The following is a 17,987-nucleotide window of genomic DNA, read 5'->3' as shown; positions in this document are numbered from 1 at the left end:
AAAAGATAGCGCAAGGATAACTCTGAACTTCTGATCTTCCAGTCACCACTCCCTAGGACTATAAGGAACTTTCCTCACATTAAGTTTTGTACAGGGCTGGAGACTGAATTGGGGCAAGAATTCTGTGAGCATTCCCAGCCCAGAAGGTTGTTTGCTCGTTTGTTTTTAGCTACTTGGTTCGAGATTATTATATAAGGTCTTTGTTTGCAGTGCTCGGGATGAGCACCAGGGTCCAAAGAATGATAGGTAGGCATTCCACCACTGCACTGCGGGCCCCTTCAGCTGCTCATACAGTTCCCATCTTAATTCTTGTGTGCCTTTATTTACGTGTGTGTGCATGTGTGTGTGTGTGTACATGTGTGTGCATGTGTGTGCATGTGTGTGTGCATGTGTGTATGTGTGCATGTGTGTGTGCATATGTGTGTGTACATGTGTGTGCATGTGTGTGCATGTATGCATGTGTGTGCACATGTGTGCGCATGTGTACGTGTGTATGCATGTGTGCAAGTGTGTGTGTGCACATGTGTGTGTGCATGTTTGTGCACATGTGTGTGCATTCCACAGCGAGGTTGTAGAACAACTTACAAGAGCCAGTTCATTTCTTCCAGTGTGTGAGCTCTGGGATCAAACCCAGGTCATCAGGATTGACAGCAGGAACCCTCACCTACTGAGTCATCTTGCAGACTCCCACTTATTTCTTATTTAAAAAATAAAGTCACGTGGGGTTAAAGAGTACTGAACTAGTTTTGATTGATTCTCGACTGGCTGGTGTGAGGAGAGAATGAGGAGCCCAAGGTGCCCCTTTAATGTTGATCACACCTCTGCTCTCCGAAAGCTATGCGGACATCCTCTATCCCAGTGGAATACCAGGCAGATCCAGCCATTCTCAGGAGAGACCAGCACTCACGTGTTTTCCTTAAGAATATGGCAAGGAGTGACAGTGCAAGCCAGAGGCACTTGGAATGTCCCATCCACCTCTACTCAGCAGCAGCTCTGCTGTGGTTAGTGTTGACAGAGTCTGGGAGCTGGGAGAGGCTGTTCTCCATTATTAATGGAGGGAAAAATCTGACACCCACATCGCCAATAATTAAAAGTATTTTTAACCTCCTGCAATAACCATGCAGATTCAATTTTTTAAAGTATAATTGAAAAGTGCTTAGTTTTCCTTAGTGCCCAAGTTCATGAGTTATGTTTCAGTGTTAGGTCTAAGCCAACATGGAAGACAGTCCTGTGGGACTCTGTGCTCACACAGTGAGCAATGCCAATGGCGATGGATCCCCAATGTGTGTTAAATGTTAATCATTCTGCTATATTCTCAACACAGGTTATTTCTAACAGGTCTCCCCCCCCCAATCTGGAAATTGAACCTAGGGGTTTACACATGACAGGTATGCTAGTTAGGGTTTCATTGCTGTGAAGAGACACCATGACCAAGACAACTCTTACAAGGGACAACATTTAATTGGGGCTGGCTTATTGGCTAAGAGGTTCATTCCATTATCCTCATGGCAGGAAGCATGGCAGCGTCTAGGCAGGCATGGCACTGGAGGAGTTGAGAGTTCTATATCTTGTTCTGAAGACAAACAGGAGAAGACTGATTTCCAGGCAGCCAGGAGAAGGGTGTTAATCCTCACCCCCATGGTAACACATTTCCTCCAACAAGGCCGTACCTACTCCAATGAGGCCACACCTCCTAATATTGCCATTCCCTGGGACAAACATATTCAAACCACCACAGTGGGTATTTTCAATTTTTGTGCTTGGGCCTTGTTTCTCAAAGTTTGCTGTGTTTAGGAATGATCTGGATACTCGAAGTACAGATTCCAGAAACTCAAACATGTAAGACGAACGCTGGTCATATCCCTTGTCAGTAAATCCCAGGAATCTATTAATCAAACCCTTTCAGTGGATCTTGGACCAGAGAACACTCCAGGAAAATTGATATCTAATTTAGAGTAAAGAGTAACAAGGCAGTACAGAGGAATTACTGTAACATATCAACATCTAATCAAGTTTTATGTTACTGTTGATACAGAACACCTTCTTCTCTATTCCTAACAATCATGGCTTGCCATTCCACAAGTCAACAGGCAGGAATCAAATTTTTACCAAGAATATTAGCCTTTTCAAATAAATAAGACAATTGGTAGTACTTTACAGATTAAAGGGGGGGGGAGACTATCTAAATTAACCAAAGAACACTTTACGGCCATCAGAGAAGAGCCCTGAAGGAAGGGCATGGGAGGGTTGGTCTAGGTTCTTGAAAAGGCATTGAATTAAGGAAACACAGTTTGGTCTTTTCTTTTTTTTAATTTCCTTCTTAAGTATTCGTTCTCTGGTCATTGTACATCCTCCCCATGACTCAATAATCCAAGTTCCTTCCTGAGTCTGTAAAACCTCATGTGGAGGATTCAGAGGGAGGTGAGGACACTGAGGTCTGGGCTGAGTGTCTCCGGGTGAGCTCTGTTCTCCAGCCTATGTCTATAGCGCTACTGTGATGAGTTCTTTTCCACCAAGGTCTATATTCTACAGTATGTAACCAGTGGCTATTTCCCTTCTTGTTTTTAATCCTCCAACATCAAGTCGATGAGAGAAAAGGAGCTGAAGATCCTGGAAAGTGATGACTGGGAACCTGGGAGTTTAGGAGAAGGCAAGCTAGTCCTTTTAGGGTGAAAATAAAATATATACAGGTGTTTTCTGAATTGCCAAGATCTGCCTTATGAAGAAACGGTCTCTAATATATATAAAACCATAACCACAAACATGTGTGTGCATATAAATGTACATATAAAACAGACTGCATGCATATTTACATAGACTGAGTTTTATAAATATTTTCACAGGCTGCTTGCATTTTATTTATGTGTTTATTAGTCTTTGTGGCAGTGTTTATTAGTCTTTGTGGCAGGGTCTTGTTACGTAGTCAGGCTGACTTGATCTAGTAGTCATCCTCCTGCTTCAGCCTCCTGGGTGCTGGGGTTCAAGCTCTAGATACTTAACTGATGTATGTCTATTTCACATCATGTATGCACACTGGTGACCAATGTGGAAATTCGCTGAAGAGACTGTCCCCACCACCTGTCACACTGCCTGGTCTCCTTATATCTGTTGTTTAACGAGGGGCCAATCACACTCATATGCTTCCTTTTCAACCTTACCCTCCTGTTCTCAGGTCTTCAAACTCTCCCCGCCTCCACCCATGCTACTACTCTCTCCTCTCCTAACCAGTTTGCCTTCTCTTTTTGTGTGAAATATCGCCTAGGTAAGGTCTTGCTACAGTGCACTGGAGCAGGGCAGGGGATACACCAGTCACGAATGAAGGGGAAGCTAAAGGCTCAGGGAGGGGTCCAGGAGGGACTGGGAAACACGAAAATCCTTGAATCTGTGGTTGCGCCTTCTTTTGAATGGAAGGACTTCAGTCTCACTACTTTCTCTGATTAAATCTGTCTTGCCAGTCTTCCTTTCCGGTTCAGTGCCTTTGTCTCGCATCAGTGTTGCTTTTAGACTGCAACTACATGGCGTCTTTACTTCATTATGAAACTTTGGTGGAGTTGGGCCAGAAACTCAACAACACCATGTTCTCTGGGAAGACACAGCTCCTTTCAGGTCAATGGCTGATAAAGTCGTGCAGAGCGTTTGGCTGCCTGTGAGTAAGACAGACTCACGTAAGTGTGACACGGATGTACATACTCTACGGGGAGTCTGGGTCTACACACACTTGTGATCATAGGCTTAGAAAAGAGGTACTTGTGGGTGTGTTCAGAGGTTCGTCTTGGTTGTCAACTCGACCACATGTGGAATTAACCCAAACCCCAGCAGCTAGGCACGCCTGTAAGGGGTTTTTCTTGGTTGGATCATTTAAGGTCAGAAGTCCCACCCTAAATCTGGACACAACTTTTGGTGGCAGGCCACCTACAAGGACAGGGAAGAAGGAAGCTTTGCTTTTCACCTCCTCGCCCTCCGTCTCACTGGACAGTTCATCTGAATCTGATCCATTTCCTCAGTGGTTTGAGAACTTCAGTCTTCAGGATTCCAATGTAGATGAGAAATCTGAAGCTCTCTGGGACCTGTCTGGAAGTCCAGCATCACAATGCGACCACGGAGACATTCAGTCTTGTATGTTGAACAACCCGCAGATCTTTGGCCTGTCTGTCAGGAAATCGGTATTGTTGGATTGCTCAGACCAAAGCATGTAAGCAACCAAATATATACGTGGAACTTTTTAGATTCTTCTAGAGAACTCTGACTAATACACTGCCCTCCAACACATTTCTTAGTTCATTGAGTGGGCAGTGGCATATGCTATTGTAACAACCCATCCCTGCATGATGGCTTTATAATAAGTGGCAAAATAATTGGTCCTTTGCCGTGGTGGATCTGGGTCAGTCAGTGTCCCTGTACTCTCTCCAATCCTCAACAACTTTATATTTGAGGCCCTCTTTTTGCTCTCCAAGGTTTGAACCTCACCTACCAGGTCTGGACAGCAGTTTGAGCTCTCTGCCCTGTTGTTGCAAGAGAGAAACAAGGGTCCAGGCTGGCATCAGGAAATATTCAGCAGGGTCTGAACTTTCCTACCAGGCATCTACTATGTCCACAGCCTGCATGTGGCAAATCCTTCCCTACACTTTTCTTCCTCACCTCACCCAAGAGGATGGGACAGTGGCACCTAATCCCTTAAAGACTAGGCTGCTTTCTGCCTTTCGTGCCATCGTGTGTGTGTGTGTGTGTGTGTGTGTGTGTGTGTGTGTGTGTGTGTCTGTATTTGAATGTCTGTGTGCATCAGCGTGTGACTTAATAAGTGTATCAGTGTTCATGTGTATCAGTGTATATATGGACGTTTACCCAGGGTTGACATGGTCCAAACACCACAGTGACAGAAGATGAGGGAAAACGATGGACAGCCCTGTGCCAGTTGTGCTGTCCCTCTCTGAAGTGCTCATCAGCGCCTGGGTCCAGGTGCAGCCTTCTCCCTCTGGTCGGGCGGTGGGCGGAGCGATGCTGGGCGGTGGGCGGGACTGTGCGGGGCGAAGGGCGGGGCGTACGGCTGTGCTCCGAGCATGCTCCGCCGAGTAGTAGCAGGCGGGGTGGCTCGTGCTGGTCCCCGGCCGGCCGAAGCGGCAGCGGCTTCGGCGCGGGACAGTATGCGGGAACCTCTCGGTAAGTCCTGGCAGCCGTCCGTTTGGGTCGCTCCCACGGCGTTCCGCGGACCCCGCCTCAGCCTCCCGCGCGCGCCCCCAACTTCTCTAGCCCGGATATTGTTGGGTCCCTGCCTTGGCGTGAAGGGACGCCCGCGCCGCGGGTAGCAGCTCGGCCCCCGGTCCCGAGGGCAGCGGCCGCCGTTCAGGTGCCCGGCGCGGGGAGGAGGCCCGGCTGGTGTTAGCTCCCGAGGGCGCGGGTCTCCTGTGGGTCTCCCTCTCGTCCCGTGCCGCGACCCTCCATTCCAGGACTGACAGTCCCGGTTCCCACGACGCCCTGGCCCGCGGGACCCCCGATGGGACATGGGGAGTGGCCGCGCCCGCTCAGGTCCCCGCCCGGCCCCACCACCCGCCGGGGAGTGGCTGGCAGACCGCTAAGCGGCTCAACGGGACGGAGCCGCCCGCACCCCCACGCCCAGACCAGCACAGCCTCCTCGCTCACCAGCAGCACCCTCTTGTCTCTGGCCGAGGAGGCTGAGCGCCTCCGGCACCTCTTGGGGAGGAAAATGTCTAGAGGGGAACTTCAGCCCGCGCAGCCTGTCCGTTCCATGTTCCCCTGTGGTCTCCCTGCCCAAGTCTGCATGGCCGGCCCTGGCTGGACCACACAACTCCTAGGCTTTTCCTGCCTGGGACAGTTTAATCTGTTTCTCCCAGATTCGTGTTTTCTTTCTTTGGATTTTTGCTTTTTTCAGATTCGAAAAGAAAAGATATCCAGGGATTGGGACAGAGCGTTAGAAGATGGGAGGATTCCTGAGGGGGAGGTGAGAGGTGGGATTCTGGCATCCAGAAATTCTCTGGAGTTACAAAAGAAAAAGTAGACTACATTCAATGGTGTAAGCCTAGCTGGAGTAGGTAAAACTCCAGGAACCAGTCTTTGTCAGGTGGTTTTAGAATTTTCGATGGCTGGATTGAGACTAACACAACAGGAACACCTACAGAGGACTTTGGGAGTCTTATGAAGGTTCCATTTCATGGGAGTTGTGTTGTTGGACTTTTTCTGTGAAATTGGGAATCTGAGAAATTTCCTTGGTTTTCCACAATGTTCTGTGTCTTTGGTCTTTTCTTGATGGTAGGTCTAATTCTTTTATCACCTCTTGAACAAGCTTCCTGAAGGTTTGTCCCTGTTATTCTGGGCAGAGCACAATGGGGCAGACTTTCACTCCCACGGCAGTGGGTAAGCAAATATTTGTTGAACAGAGGCCTTTAATCTGTGGTCCTTCCTCCTGCAGACCCCATGCTGCTGATACTGGGAGGTGAGAGCCCAGGGAGTCCAAGGGACTTAGGGAGATAGGGTAGTAGAAGAAGTCTGGTGGAGGAGAGGGAAAAGTTTGTTTTTCCAGCCACTTGGAACATAGGCCACGCCAGAGCAGCCACAAGCTCTGGAGGACTTGACAGGCTCATCAGAGTTATCTGATAACTCATCCGAGAGGTCATGGCTTCCAGAGGCCGGCTGGGTATTGTTCCAGCTCTATAAAATGTTAACTGCCCTTTGGAGATACACAAGAAAAATAGATTCGGGTCAGTTTTTCAGCTTAAAAAGGGCACATCTACGAAAATATTAGAAATCTGCTGTGTGGGACGCCATTTAAAGATAAATGCTGTATTCACTGTGAGCACTGAAGTTTGGAGTTAGCAGCTCCTGAGGGTCCAGAGCTGGTCTTTGCTGGGAGAGGCATCTTTCTTTGGAAGAACAGCAAACAGGGAGCATGGTTGGAGGCCAGTTTCTGTGTTAATGAGTTTGGCGAGACTTGAAGGTAATTAATCCGGAGAGTTCAGAACAGAGTGTGGGGCCGAAATGATTGTTCTGTTGTGGGTTTTACTTGATAAGCCGGGACTTTATCTCTGAACTCTCCCTGGGCTGAGGCTAAACCCTAGCTGCAGTTCCTTTTGGTTCTAGCAGATGTTAGTTTATACCTCTTGGTGATGAATGCTCACACACCAGTCTGCTAAACCCAGAAGCCAGGGAAAGGAAGACCTACCTTCTAGTTCTTTTCCTCGTCCTTTAACACAGAATAGAGGCCCCTCCCCTGTTTATATTAATTTTCATTTGACTTGAAGGATCTTGTTTAAAAGTTGTCACCTTTATTTTCTATAAATACATTCAACTTTCTGTAGATGATGTGATTTCACTATTCAAAGATGTCGGACTACTTTCTTATGAGTCTGACTGTGTTATACCTTTATAGCCTAACTGATGAAGCCTGGCTCTTCTGCACGGTCATACTGTTATGAGCAGGTACCAAGATATACGTCAAAGATATCAGGAAATAAGAACGGAAGCCAGCATCTGCTGGGGAGGTAGGGGACAAACTGACCCCCACCCCACCCCCGTCACAGAGAGGTCACTGGGAACTATTTTCTTTCTTTTACTGAATCACTGAGTTTCGATAAGTTTATTACTTTATAATTAGAAAGTAAAAATTGCATGAAATAATTTGAGCCTTCATATTTTTTATAAAATGTTGCTGTTTTTATTCTGGAGATATTTTAAAATTAAATAAACCCTAATCACTAAAAGTGTAATCAAAGCTTGTCCTGGGACAGTTGGTGATATGGTATAAAATTAGAAAATTTCAGACAATTGCAGACTTTATATTTTTCCCCAAACAACCACAACAAGTTCCAGAGGGTTAAACAAACAAACAAACAAACAAACTAACTAACTAACTAACTAACTGAAACATACTTGGTGTTGTCTTTTCTTAATATCATGTAATCTTTCCGAAACGGTAATGAGGTACTTAGGGTTTCATAAAGCTGGAGTGAAGTAACTGAAGTACTAATTGTGTTAATTTAGAGGTGAAAGGAAGGGCATGTGTATGTGTTGTGTGTTGTGTGTATGTGTATGAATGTGTGTTTGTGTGTGTTTTGTGTGTATATGTGTGTGTGCATGACGGGTGTGTGCATACATGTACATGTACGTGTACAAGTGTGTTTGTGTGCATGTGTGTATAAACATGTGCATGTATATTGTGTGTATATGAGTGTTTCTGTGTGTGTATATATGTGTGCTGTGTGTTGTGTGTTGTGTGTGTGTGTCACTCTGACTCTAATAGTAGTAAAAGGAAATGGGGAATTTTGAGAGGCAATACTTGTTTTAAAAATTAAGCACGTGACATTTGACATCGTGTTCCCCCTTCTTTCCTTTAAAAACCACTTAGCACCAGTCCCACTCACTGCCATTAATAGCGTTCCAAGACCTTTTTAAAATCTTAAACCAGTTTTCCATCTGTTTTTTTCTTGTTACCTTAAGAAAAGTCAGTTCAGTGATACTTGTCTTACCACTGAGTACATATGCTCTTCTTGGCTTCCATAAGTTGAACAACCGGAGAGCGCCCCGCCATGGCAGGTCGTCACACTGTGAGGTGTGGAAACAAGTTTATGGGAACTTCTCTCAGGACCTAAAATGGAATTGTACAGTTATTCATTTAATGATTAGGATTAGAGAGGGCAACGACTTGTTGTTCATGATAAATTACACCATCCCATCACTGGAGGAGAAAGCTGCAGAAAGCTTTACAAATGCCTGTACCATTAACAACATAGCCCATTATGCCTTTTCTTTCCTGTCTTCCCTATTTACCCCTTGTTTTAAAAAAAGCACTTTGTTATATATTAGTCATAACATTAAACCTACATGTTGTCAGTTGAGGAAATATTTACAATGAACTGACAACAGTTTAAGGAACCAATTACATCTTAAGTGTGGAATGTCAGTGGACACAGCTGAGGAGTTTGGGGTATTTTTTAGAGGGAATCATTGTCTGTGGGACTGTTAGAATGCTAGCTGTGATCGTCATCAGATCATGTGATTTGAGGCTTCAGGAAGCAGATCAAGAGCTTTTGACGGAGGGGACACTTGCCTTATACTAAGACTTCATATCATTTCTTAGTTCTTTATTCTTTTCTCCATTTTCTTTTATGGCCATTGATTTGTTCTGATATGAAACATTTTCAAAGATGCCTACAGTTAATTGTACCTAACAATCCTTTATTTTTAAAGATTTGTTTTAAAACTAGAATACTAACTGAAAACTCATTTATCAGATTATTAAAGCTTTTAAAAACCAATATTGTCAGTGGTGAGCTGCATTAGGAGCTATATCATTCCGTATTGACAATATAAGTAATCATATTAAACTAATAACTTACATTGATATGGTTTAAGTTACAATTTAATGTATAACCTAGTTATACATGATGGCTATATAAGTGTCGCTTTAATGATAAACTAGCATACTGGGCTGGAGAGATGGCTCAGTGGTTGAGAATGCTTACTGCTCTTGCAGAGGATCCAAGTTCAATTCTCTCCCCCCACATCAGGTGTGACACTTTTCTGTGCCTCAGATACCTGAAAATACAATTTTACACACGTTTGTGCAAACTTCAGCTCCCCGTGTAGATAATGTTCCACTAAACAGACATTTACGTTAACATACTTCCTTGAATTTAACTTGTGTAAATAGCACTAAATCTTTATGTTTGCACCTCTGCTTGTGCCGTTAGAACAGGTCCCAAGAAATGAAACTGTAGTCCATAGGTTGTCAGGGGTCTTATGATATATCATGTACCCATTTGCTTGTCTTACTTTACTATAATAGAATCTTGCTGTGTTGTCCAGGCTGACTTGCCCTTCCTCTTGCCTTGGCTCCTCATTGGCTCTAATTAAAGGCAGGCATCCTCAGTTAGGGCTTCCTGTTGGATAAGGAACTATCCATTTACACACACACACACACACACACACACACACACACACACACACACACACTCAAAACACAGAGTTCTGTACCATCAGCAGCTACAAAGTGGAGAGATGGCTCAGGAGTTTAGAGAGTGTCCTGGTCTTGTACAGGACTCAGGGTTCCCAGCCCCCAAACAGGCAGCTTGCTTGACCCACCCCCTTACTGGCACTCTGAAGGCACATACACATGTGCACATGCACATAAATAAAACTTAATGTATTTTCAAAGCTTTGATAATCTGGGGTGTGAATGGTCACAATTTGGTTTAATTTGTATGTCTTCAACAATTTGGTTTAATTTTAATTTTTTTATCTTTAGATGAATGAATTTCTCTCAGATTTTTAACTGAGCATTTGTCTTTTAATATTCAGGCCATATTCTAATCAAAAATTTAAAAGAAAAGTTTCAGTTTTGGTACTGAGTTTATTGATATTCTGTTCCCTTCCCTATCTTTGGAAGATTTATGGCTATAAATATGAAAACAAAATACTGCTATTCTTACCAATGAGAAGAGGTTGGTAACTCTTAAATGGCATCCATTCGCTGCTCTGTGCTTCAAGTGATGGGACTTTGCATAATTGAAATAATACCACCAACACTGTAGCGTCGTCCCCATGAAGGTGTGGACAGGGGGTTTGTCTTTATGTTCTGTGCCCAGAGCCAGCACACCTAATGTCCATCTTCCCCGGTGCTAGACAAGCACCTTTGTTGAATTTAGGCTGGAACAAGAGTGCTCTTTGGATGGAGAGTCGCTTGTTGCTTGTGTTCAATGTGTGGCCTCTGCTCTCTGGTGTGGCCTCTGCTGGGCGCTAATGAGGCCAAGGTCAGAGGGTCTATCTGCATATGACCTATTTAGCTTTGTTCCATGTCACCGCCAGGAGCTGTACTCTTTTTTTTTTTTTCTTTTCTGTGCCCAGCTGACTGGGAAAAATATGTGCTGTTCATCACATGAGGCAGGTTGGAGGGAGGTCCAGATTTCCTGAGCTGTGAAGAGCCTATGTTGTCCAGTGTGCTCTTTGAGGGATCTAAAGCTCTGCTTTTCTCCTGCAGTGTCCCAGGTTCCATCTAGACACACACACAGACACATAAAACACACAACTCACACACACAACTTGTACACACACACACACAATTCTCTCAGACTAAACATACACAATTCATACACTCAGACCCTCGCATACAGATTTTCTCACATACATATACTGTGAACCACACAGCTCACACATTAACATGCAGACATACTCTCCTCTCACACACAGCATATGTTCTTACACACCCCCTTTCTCTCTCACACACACAACACACACTCACATAGACACACACACACTCTTTCACCACCTCCTACACTTGCACTGACGCAGGGGTGGTAAGCACAGCTCTGTTCCGATGCAAGGACAATGTTACCTACAGCTTCCTACTTTATAATTCAGTCCTTTGAATATTAAGGACACAGATGATCCACAGCTGAGAAATAAGCCTCAGTAAGTTGGTCTGAGTCGGTGGCTCTCAACCTTCCTAATGCTGCACTGACCCAAACCATAAAATTATCTTTGTTGCTACTTCCAAACTATAATTTTGCTATTGTTATGAATCGCACTGTAAATGTTTTTGGACACAGAGGTTTGCCAAAGGGGTCATGACCCACAGGTTGAGATCCTCTGCTCTAAGTTGTCTCACTCAGCTTCTTTAGAGAGTCAAAAAAAATGGTCTTTGATAAAATTTTATTCAGGGTTAGTGGGAGGAAAAGGAAAACTTGGGGAATGAGTGGTGTCTTAGAGTTACTATTGTGATGAAATGCCATGACCAAGTAACTAGGGGAGGAAAGGGTCTATTTCATTCACAGTTCTTCATCAAGAGCAGTGAGGGCAGGAACTCACACAGGGCAGGGACCTGGGTGCCGGAGCTGGTACAGAGCCATGGAGGAGTGCTCAGGCTTGCTCCCCATGGCTTGTTAAGCCTGCTTTCTTACAAAATCCAGGACCACCAGCCCAGGACAGGGCCCTCCTACATCAATCACTAATTAAGAAATCCTATGGAGGCATTTTCTCAACTGACACTTCCTTCTCTCTGTTGACTCTGGTTTGTGTCAAGTTGACATAAAACTGACCGGCACAGGTTGGTTGCAAAATCAAATTATTGATTGTCTTCTGAAGCAATAATACTATGTACAAACAGTTTGACTGTTGCCTTAGTCACACTAAGTGTGATTTCTCACTCCTGCTCAGTCCTGCTCACTCCTGCTCACTCCTGCTCCCTCTCTCCCATCCTCTTCCCCATCAGCACCCTGCATGCTGCAGTCCAGGGCTTTCTAGCTGCTGCTCTGCCCTTCCTCAGCGCTCTGGTTCTTCCCTTTCTCATCAGGCCCACCACACAGCAGCCCCATCTCCTCAAGCAGTTCCTGGTCCAGATTGTCAGCATCGCAGGTAGCAGTGGCTGTTTCCAGGCAGAAGCTCTCCGTTGCTGTGAAAATGCAAGGCTCTTGTTGCTGCCCCTTCCTCATCTGGCCTGGCTGTCCTTCTGGTTTGTGTGCTTTTTGTCAGTTTTTTTTATAATGGGCCCACTTAGGAAGAAGCTGACATATGTGGTCTGCTGTTGAACGGTGTGTTTCCAAGTAATTCACTTTGTTGTGTATCTAACAGTTAGCATGCATATTGATTAATGCCATGGAGACAGTCAAGTGAGAAATGGTGTGTGTGTGTGTGTGTGTGTGTGTGTGTGTGTGTGTGTGTGTGTGTGTGTGTGTGTGTGGAGAGCGGCAGGAGCCTCCTTCACCCTGAGCAGTAAAGCCTGGGTTCTTTTGAAGATATAGTTGTAAGCCTGGTGGCACATTTTCCCCCTCCTCATTTACATTTATTCATTATTTGGTAAGTCGGGAATCTGGTTAATGGTAGGGAGGAAGAGATAAATGGGGGACTCTAAACTGTTAGCCTGGACCTCCATCCTAGACAGACCTGGGAGACCTCACAGCTGCCACCTACAATATGTGCAGCCTTGGAGATACAACCGCAGTCCTCTTGTTTGTGAAGTAGAAATAGCCATGTCTACATCATGTTCTTCCTGGGAATTCAAAGGACAACAAGTATACTAGGCAGCCAGTGCAGTCTCTGTCACCTGGCAGGCACTCAGTGTCTGTCCCGTCTCCCAAGTGTCCTGGGATATAATGCAAGGCTCTTGGCTCTCTCTCTGTCTCTGTCTCTGTCTCTGTCTCTCTGTCTCTCTCTCTCTGTCTCTCTCTCTGTCTCTGTGTGTGTGTGTGTGTGTGTTTGTGTGTGTGTGTGTTTGTCTGTCTGTCTCTGTCTCTCTCAGGTTTATTACTATTTTTAAAGTACTTTTATTATTTTAAATATGTGTGTGCATGTGTGTATGAGCATGTGTGGGTGAGTGCGTGTGACTGCAGGTGCCCTTGAAGAACAGAACTGTTTCTCCCCAGTTGGAGTTACACAGTCGTGAGCTACCTGACATGGGTGCTGGGAACTGACCTTGGGTCTTCTGGAAGGTCAATAAGTTCCCTTAACCAGTGAGCAGTCTCTCTCTGCCCCTAAAGATTTATTATGTTTTAATCTGTGTGTATGTATGTATGCATGTGTGTGTGTGTGTGTGTGTGTGTGTGTGTGTGTGTGTAGACACATGTGTCTAGAAGACAGTGTCAGACCCTTAGATAGAACTAGCATTTCTGGCAGCCTCCTGATGTGGGTGTGGGTGCCAGGAAGCAAACGAGTCCTCTGAAAGAGCAGTAGTGCTAGCAAGGTTTTCTTGTGTAGAGTTTATTGGGGTTATGGGGCAAGGACAGTAAAGAATAAATTAACTATGAATAGAAAGGCTTTGTGGACCTACTGGACAGTATTTAGAATAGTTCATGGCTGGTCACAAACACTCCCAAGGAGAACAGTGGGATCGTAAGGTATAAACTAGATCTCATGAATGAGTGACAGAGCCCAGAAAGAAAACCCTGGCTCCTCAGACTCCTGACTTCTCTAGCTCACCTCTCTTTTCCTCCTAAATGACACCCTGCATGCTAATAAGGGTTTCTTTTTTGGTACCTTCTCATGAAAGCATAATTTAAATGAGTCCTATAGTAAACAAAGGGTGCTGGGGGCTAAAGATGGCCTTCCTTCTTACTCAGTGTTAGTTTGGTTTCTGTGTTGTCCATTGAGATGGAAGGTTTGTTCTTTGGGGTTTTGCTTGTTTTTTTCTTTTTCTTTTTTCTCTTCTCTTCTTCCTTCTTTCTCTCTTTTTCTTTCCTTCTTCCCTTCCCCTTCCTCTCTTTTCTTCCTTCTTCCTCCTCTCTCTCACTCTCCCTCGCTTTCTCTCTCTCTCCCTTCCAACATGTGCTCTCACTAAGTAGCTCTGGCTTGCCTTAAAAATGCATAGACCCTCTTGCTTCTGTTTCCCAAGGGCCACACCTGCCTTATTTTGTTTAAGATTTGTTTATTTTTATTTTATGTGCACGAGTATTTTGTCTATGTGTATGTCCTCCAGAAGAGGCTGCATGCTGGCTGGTCAGTGGTGGTTAGGGACACTCAGGTTCAAGCTGCAGTGTGCTCTCACAGAGGGAGGGAGCCATCAGTGCTCTTAACTGATGAGCCATCTCTCCAGCTTGCTACAGCAGCCTTTAAAATCTAAGTGCTAAATGTATAGAACACAGGAATGAAATTCCCAAAGTCTGCATTATCTTAACTATTCTTAAAATATTAATTACATGTTCAGCATAAAACTTTTTATACAAGAATAGAGGATTTTTACAGACCCAGTTTCCCTTCTTTGTGTATATAGCCTTACAACATTTGTTTTAGTGAAAGGCTTGTTTGGCTTACGCCAAGTTGCACAAGAGCAAACTAGGGAAGGGCATGTGGCTCAAGGCCCCATGAGGAGTTCGAGAAGCCAGCTTGTCCTTGTGGGACTACCCCGATTCCTCTCATCCACACAGGGGTGCCTCAGAGCCTAACAGCAGTGACTAAGTCCACATCCTCCCATTGTCTCTTGGAGTCAGTGACAGATCCATTTATAGATGAGAAATTGAAGCTTGAATATGAAGGCCACCTAACACATGAAAGCATTGGTCTTTCTGGGATCACAAGCACACTTCATATCTGCCCTGCACCTCAGCTGCCGAAGCAGAACATGTGGGATAGATTCTGAGATGAGAAACAGCTGGACCCCCATCCCCCAAAGGCAGGGTCCCTTCACTAGATGGTCAGCTCCCATTGTGGTGGAGTCCCTCAGGGAATGTTGGAACAGAAAAGCCCAACATATGCAGACATACAAAGCTTCTTGGTGGCCTTCTTAAGCCAGACACCAGAGTGAAGTAGGTTCTGCTGCATGCTGGCTGTGCTGGTCAGTGGTAGACCGGAACCTTCAGCTTCAAGCTGAGGTGTTCTCACAGAGTGAGGAAGGAAAGCGATGGTGGTACTGTTTCTAGGCAGAACTGATTCTTCCTCCAGGTGTGCTCTGAAGATCAGAAAAGCAGCAGCATGTGGTGGCTGTACCTTCCATGAAAAACCTAATTTGGATACTCTATTTGCTGTTGAGAGGCTAGCAAGGGACTTGTTAGGCCAACAAATTTCTCATGGAGTAGGAGTACTATTGAACATACTGGGAGATCATCGCCTCACTCCTTGACCAGCAGAGGGATGGCATCCACATGGTAGCCTTCAAACTAGTGGTTTGTGAAGTGATTTAGTAGATGATGACCTAGTAGCTGTCTGGATTACCTTCTTATATATTTCCATTTGAGTGCTTAATTCAAGAAAATAAATGTAACAAAATGTATTAGTTACATGGTCAGTGCTGTGACCTAAGTGAGAGTGACTGACTTATGCTCCACAGGACACATCCCACCATGGCAGTGGAAGCTGCAGCTGCAGGTGTACAAGGATCATAGTGGGTCAGGGAACAGAGAACTCCAGCCAGAGTGGGTGGAGCTACAACCCACTGGCCTCACCCCCATATTATTCCTTATTTCTTATAGGACCCACAGTGCCTCTCAAAATAACACCAACAACTGGAGAAAAGTGCTCAAAACACAAGAACCTGTTAGTAATATCTTACACTCAAGCCCTACCATGAGCCCCTCCCCCCCAAAAAAAACTTTGTTTAAGACAGGACTCAACACTGTATCCCAGGCTGACCTAGAATTTTCTAGATAGTCCAGTCTGGCCTTAAACTTGGGACAATCCTTCTGTCAGTTTCCTGGGTGCTGAGGAATGAGCCACCATGCCTGAATGGACTGGTTGCAAAATAATACCAACTACAACCTGGGTAGTGTTTTAGATGGACTAAGAGAGAATCTCCGGAGGCCTTTTCAATCCCTTGAGATTGGGTAGGGTCTCTTTCCAGTCATCCTGTCTTCATCCATGTCATGGAATTATGACCCCATGGGGGGAGGTGGCGGCTCCTGTCATGTCTTGACACTCATCTGCCTAGTTTTAATTGTCTGTTCTTCTGCTGTGTCTTCAGCCAGATCCTTACGGGCAGAGAATGGCTGTTCTTCATTACTAGTTCAGAGCTCGCTGTACTCTGTGCTCCTAGGAAGTGTTTCTTGATGTGTCCTTCTTACAAAGCAAAGCTCTCTTCCTGGGTACTTGCAGAGGCTGAGTGTCCAGTGTGTTATGACGCCAAGCGAGGATGAGGTTGGAAATCATGAGCAACACTCCAAATGAGACCAAAAGAGACAAAAATGGCAAAGGCACACGGTGAAAATTGACAGTGTGACGTAGCATCTGTCTGTGATGTTTGCATTGATGTGTATGTGTTCTTATTGGCTTTCAGAATAGTCCAGGAATCTGGGAAGATTGTTTGCTGCAATTTTGCATGTAGAAAAGCTTAGGGTGATTCCTCACCCGCTTCAAGGATCACACCTGATAAGGGTAGCTCACCAGGCCCCAGAGCATGTTTAATCCTGTGTTGTTTTAGCTATACTCTCAACTTCCCAGCTTACAAAACAGCTTTGATGACAGTGAGAGCCTGGCATAGGTCAGCTTCTGTCATGGTCTTTACAGCCACGTCGAGTGGTGCATGAGGGATAGTGTTGAATGCCACTGACCTGCAGTATTGGTATCCCAGAACTGGAAGGAAATGGAAATGCCTTGGGTGCCTGGGCCCCTCCTCATTGGTTGCCTTGGAGGCCACTGCAATTAATGTGTTGTTAGTGGAGAACTGCCACCTCTTGGCGCAACCCATCCCATTGTAAATGAGAGTGACATAAAAGAAGCCAGCCAAATACATCAGGTGTCAGAATAATAGTGTGTAGGAGCCTGTGAGGAGAGGGGTCAGTGCTCACATGGATATGGAGATGAGATAGAGGCTAAGCTGAGTTGGGTAGCGGTGGAGAGTACTTAAGGGGCAGAAGTCTTTCATGAACCTGAATGGTAGTGGTGCCCTCAGGGTTATCAGTAAGGCCTGTGGTTAGGCCTTGGCTCCACGCTGAGCACTGAAGCCTGTACTCTACTCCCACTCACTGTGAGTTGCAGGCCCCAGAGAGGAAGACAGATAAGACTTCCCAAGTTGGAGCTCCCTCGACCTCAGTCATCTAAGATCACTCTGGTTTTGATGAAGCTGGATCTCTTCTAAAAGCCTTAGTGTGGGTTGTTGTCCCATTGAGGGTTTTCTGAATATAACTGTAGTGCATAGGGGTTGGACTGATTTACCAAACTCCAATGAGACAGTGACTCATATGGAAGTCTTGTGAGGAAGGGGAATAGTACAGGCATCTCCATATGAAGATGCAGACTCATGGACATGGGGCCTTTCCTCTGGGGTACCAGGAGTCTGTCTCTAAGCCATGCTTTTACTCCTGAGGTCATTATACCCAGAGTCTTCTTAAAGTGCCAAGTTTTCTATTCCCATATCAGCCTATGCAGTGTATCTATCTAACTCTTAACTATTCTTCAAAACAGTATGTGAGGGGCCCTTCTCTCACTTATGTGTTCATTCAACAAGCATTTCCAGGAAGCATATTAAGTGCTGGATGCTGGGTATGTTGCCAGCAAAAACCCTTGTCTAAATAACTTTCTCCCACATTCACACAGCCCTGAATTGTGCTGTGGTTTCT

The 17,987-nt window shown here is 45.2% G+C and overlaps 2 protein-coding genes across 14 annotated transcripts in view; one reads left to right on the top strand and one right to left on the bottom strand.

Annotated features, from left to right (window-relative positions):
- Positions 1-2,848: 2,848 nt before the first annotated feature.
- LOC102557539 (uncharacterized) lies at positions 2,849-5,866 on the bottom strand. 3 transcript variants are annotated; one of them, XR_015641298.1, is made up of 3 exons: positions 4,843-5,048; positions 3,950-4,149; positions 2,849-3,644 (listed from the first exon to the last, which is right to left on the bottom strand). XR_015641298.1 is itself a non-coding variant. In XM_087591709.1 (3 exons), exon 1 carries the CDS (start codon positions 5,498-5,500, stop codon positions 4,940-4,942), a length of 561 nt encoding a protein of 186 aa, XP_087447835.1. In that variant the 5' UTR covers positions 5,501-5,866; the 3' UTR covers positions 2,849-3,644; positions 3,950-4,145; positions 4,843-4,939. The 3 variants fall into 3 exon arrangements, 2 of the variants coding, with proteins under 2 accessions (XP_087447835.1, XP_087447834.1); XM_087591709.1 differs by having other exon boundaries at positions 3,950-4,145; positions 4,843-5,866; XM_087591708.1 differs by having other exon boundaries at positions 2,849-4,149; positions 4,843-5,866.
- The window catches only part of Jcad (junctional cadherin 5 associated), a 41,896-nt gene continuing 28,986 nt past the window's right edge, over positions 5,078-17,987 (top strand). For 8 of the 11 annotated variants that reach the window (NM_001427709.1, XM_087591341.1, XM_087591340.1 and 5 more), the window contains 1 exon segment: positions 5,078-5,157. The gene's annotated coding sequence lies outside the window, so the exon portion shown is untranslated. 11 annotated transcript variants of the gene reach the window in all.

Source organism: Rattus norvegicus, chromosome 17, assembly GCF_021556685.1.
Source record: "Rattus norvegicus strain SHRSP/BbbUtx chromosome 17, alternate assembly SHRSP_T2T, whole genome shotgun sequence".
NCBI lineage: Eukaryota > Metazoa > Chordata > Mammalia > Rodentia > Muridae > Rattus > Rattus norvegicus.
Note: the sequence above shows the minus strand (reverse complement) of the source record. Positions and strands in the feature narration are given on the sequence as shown.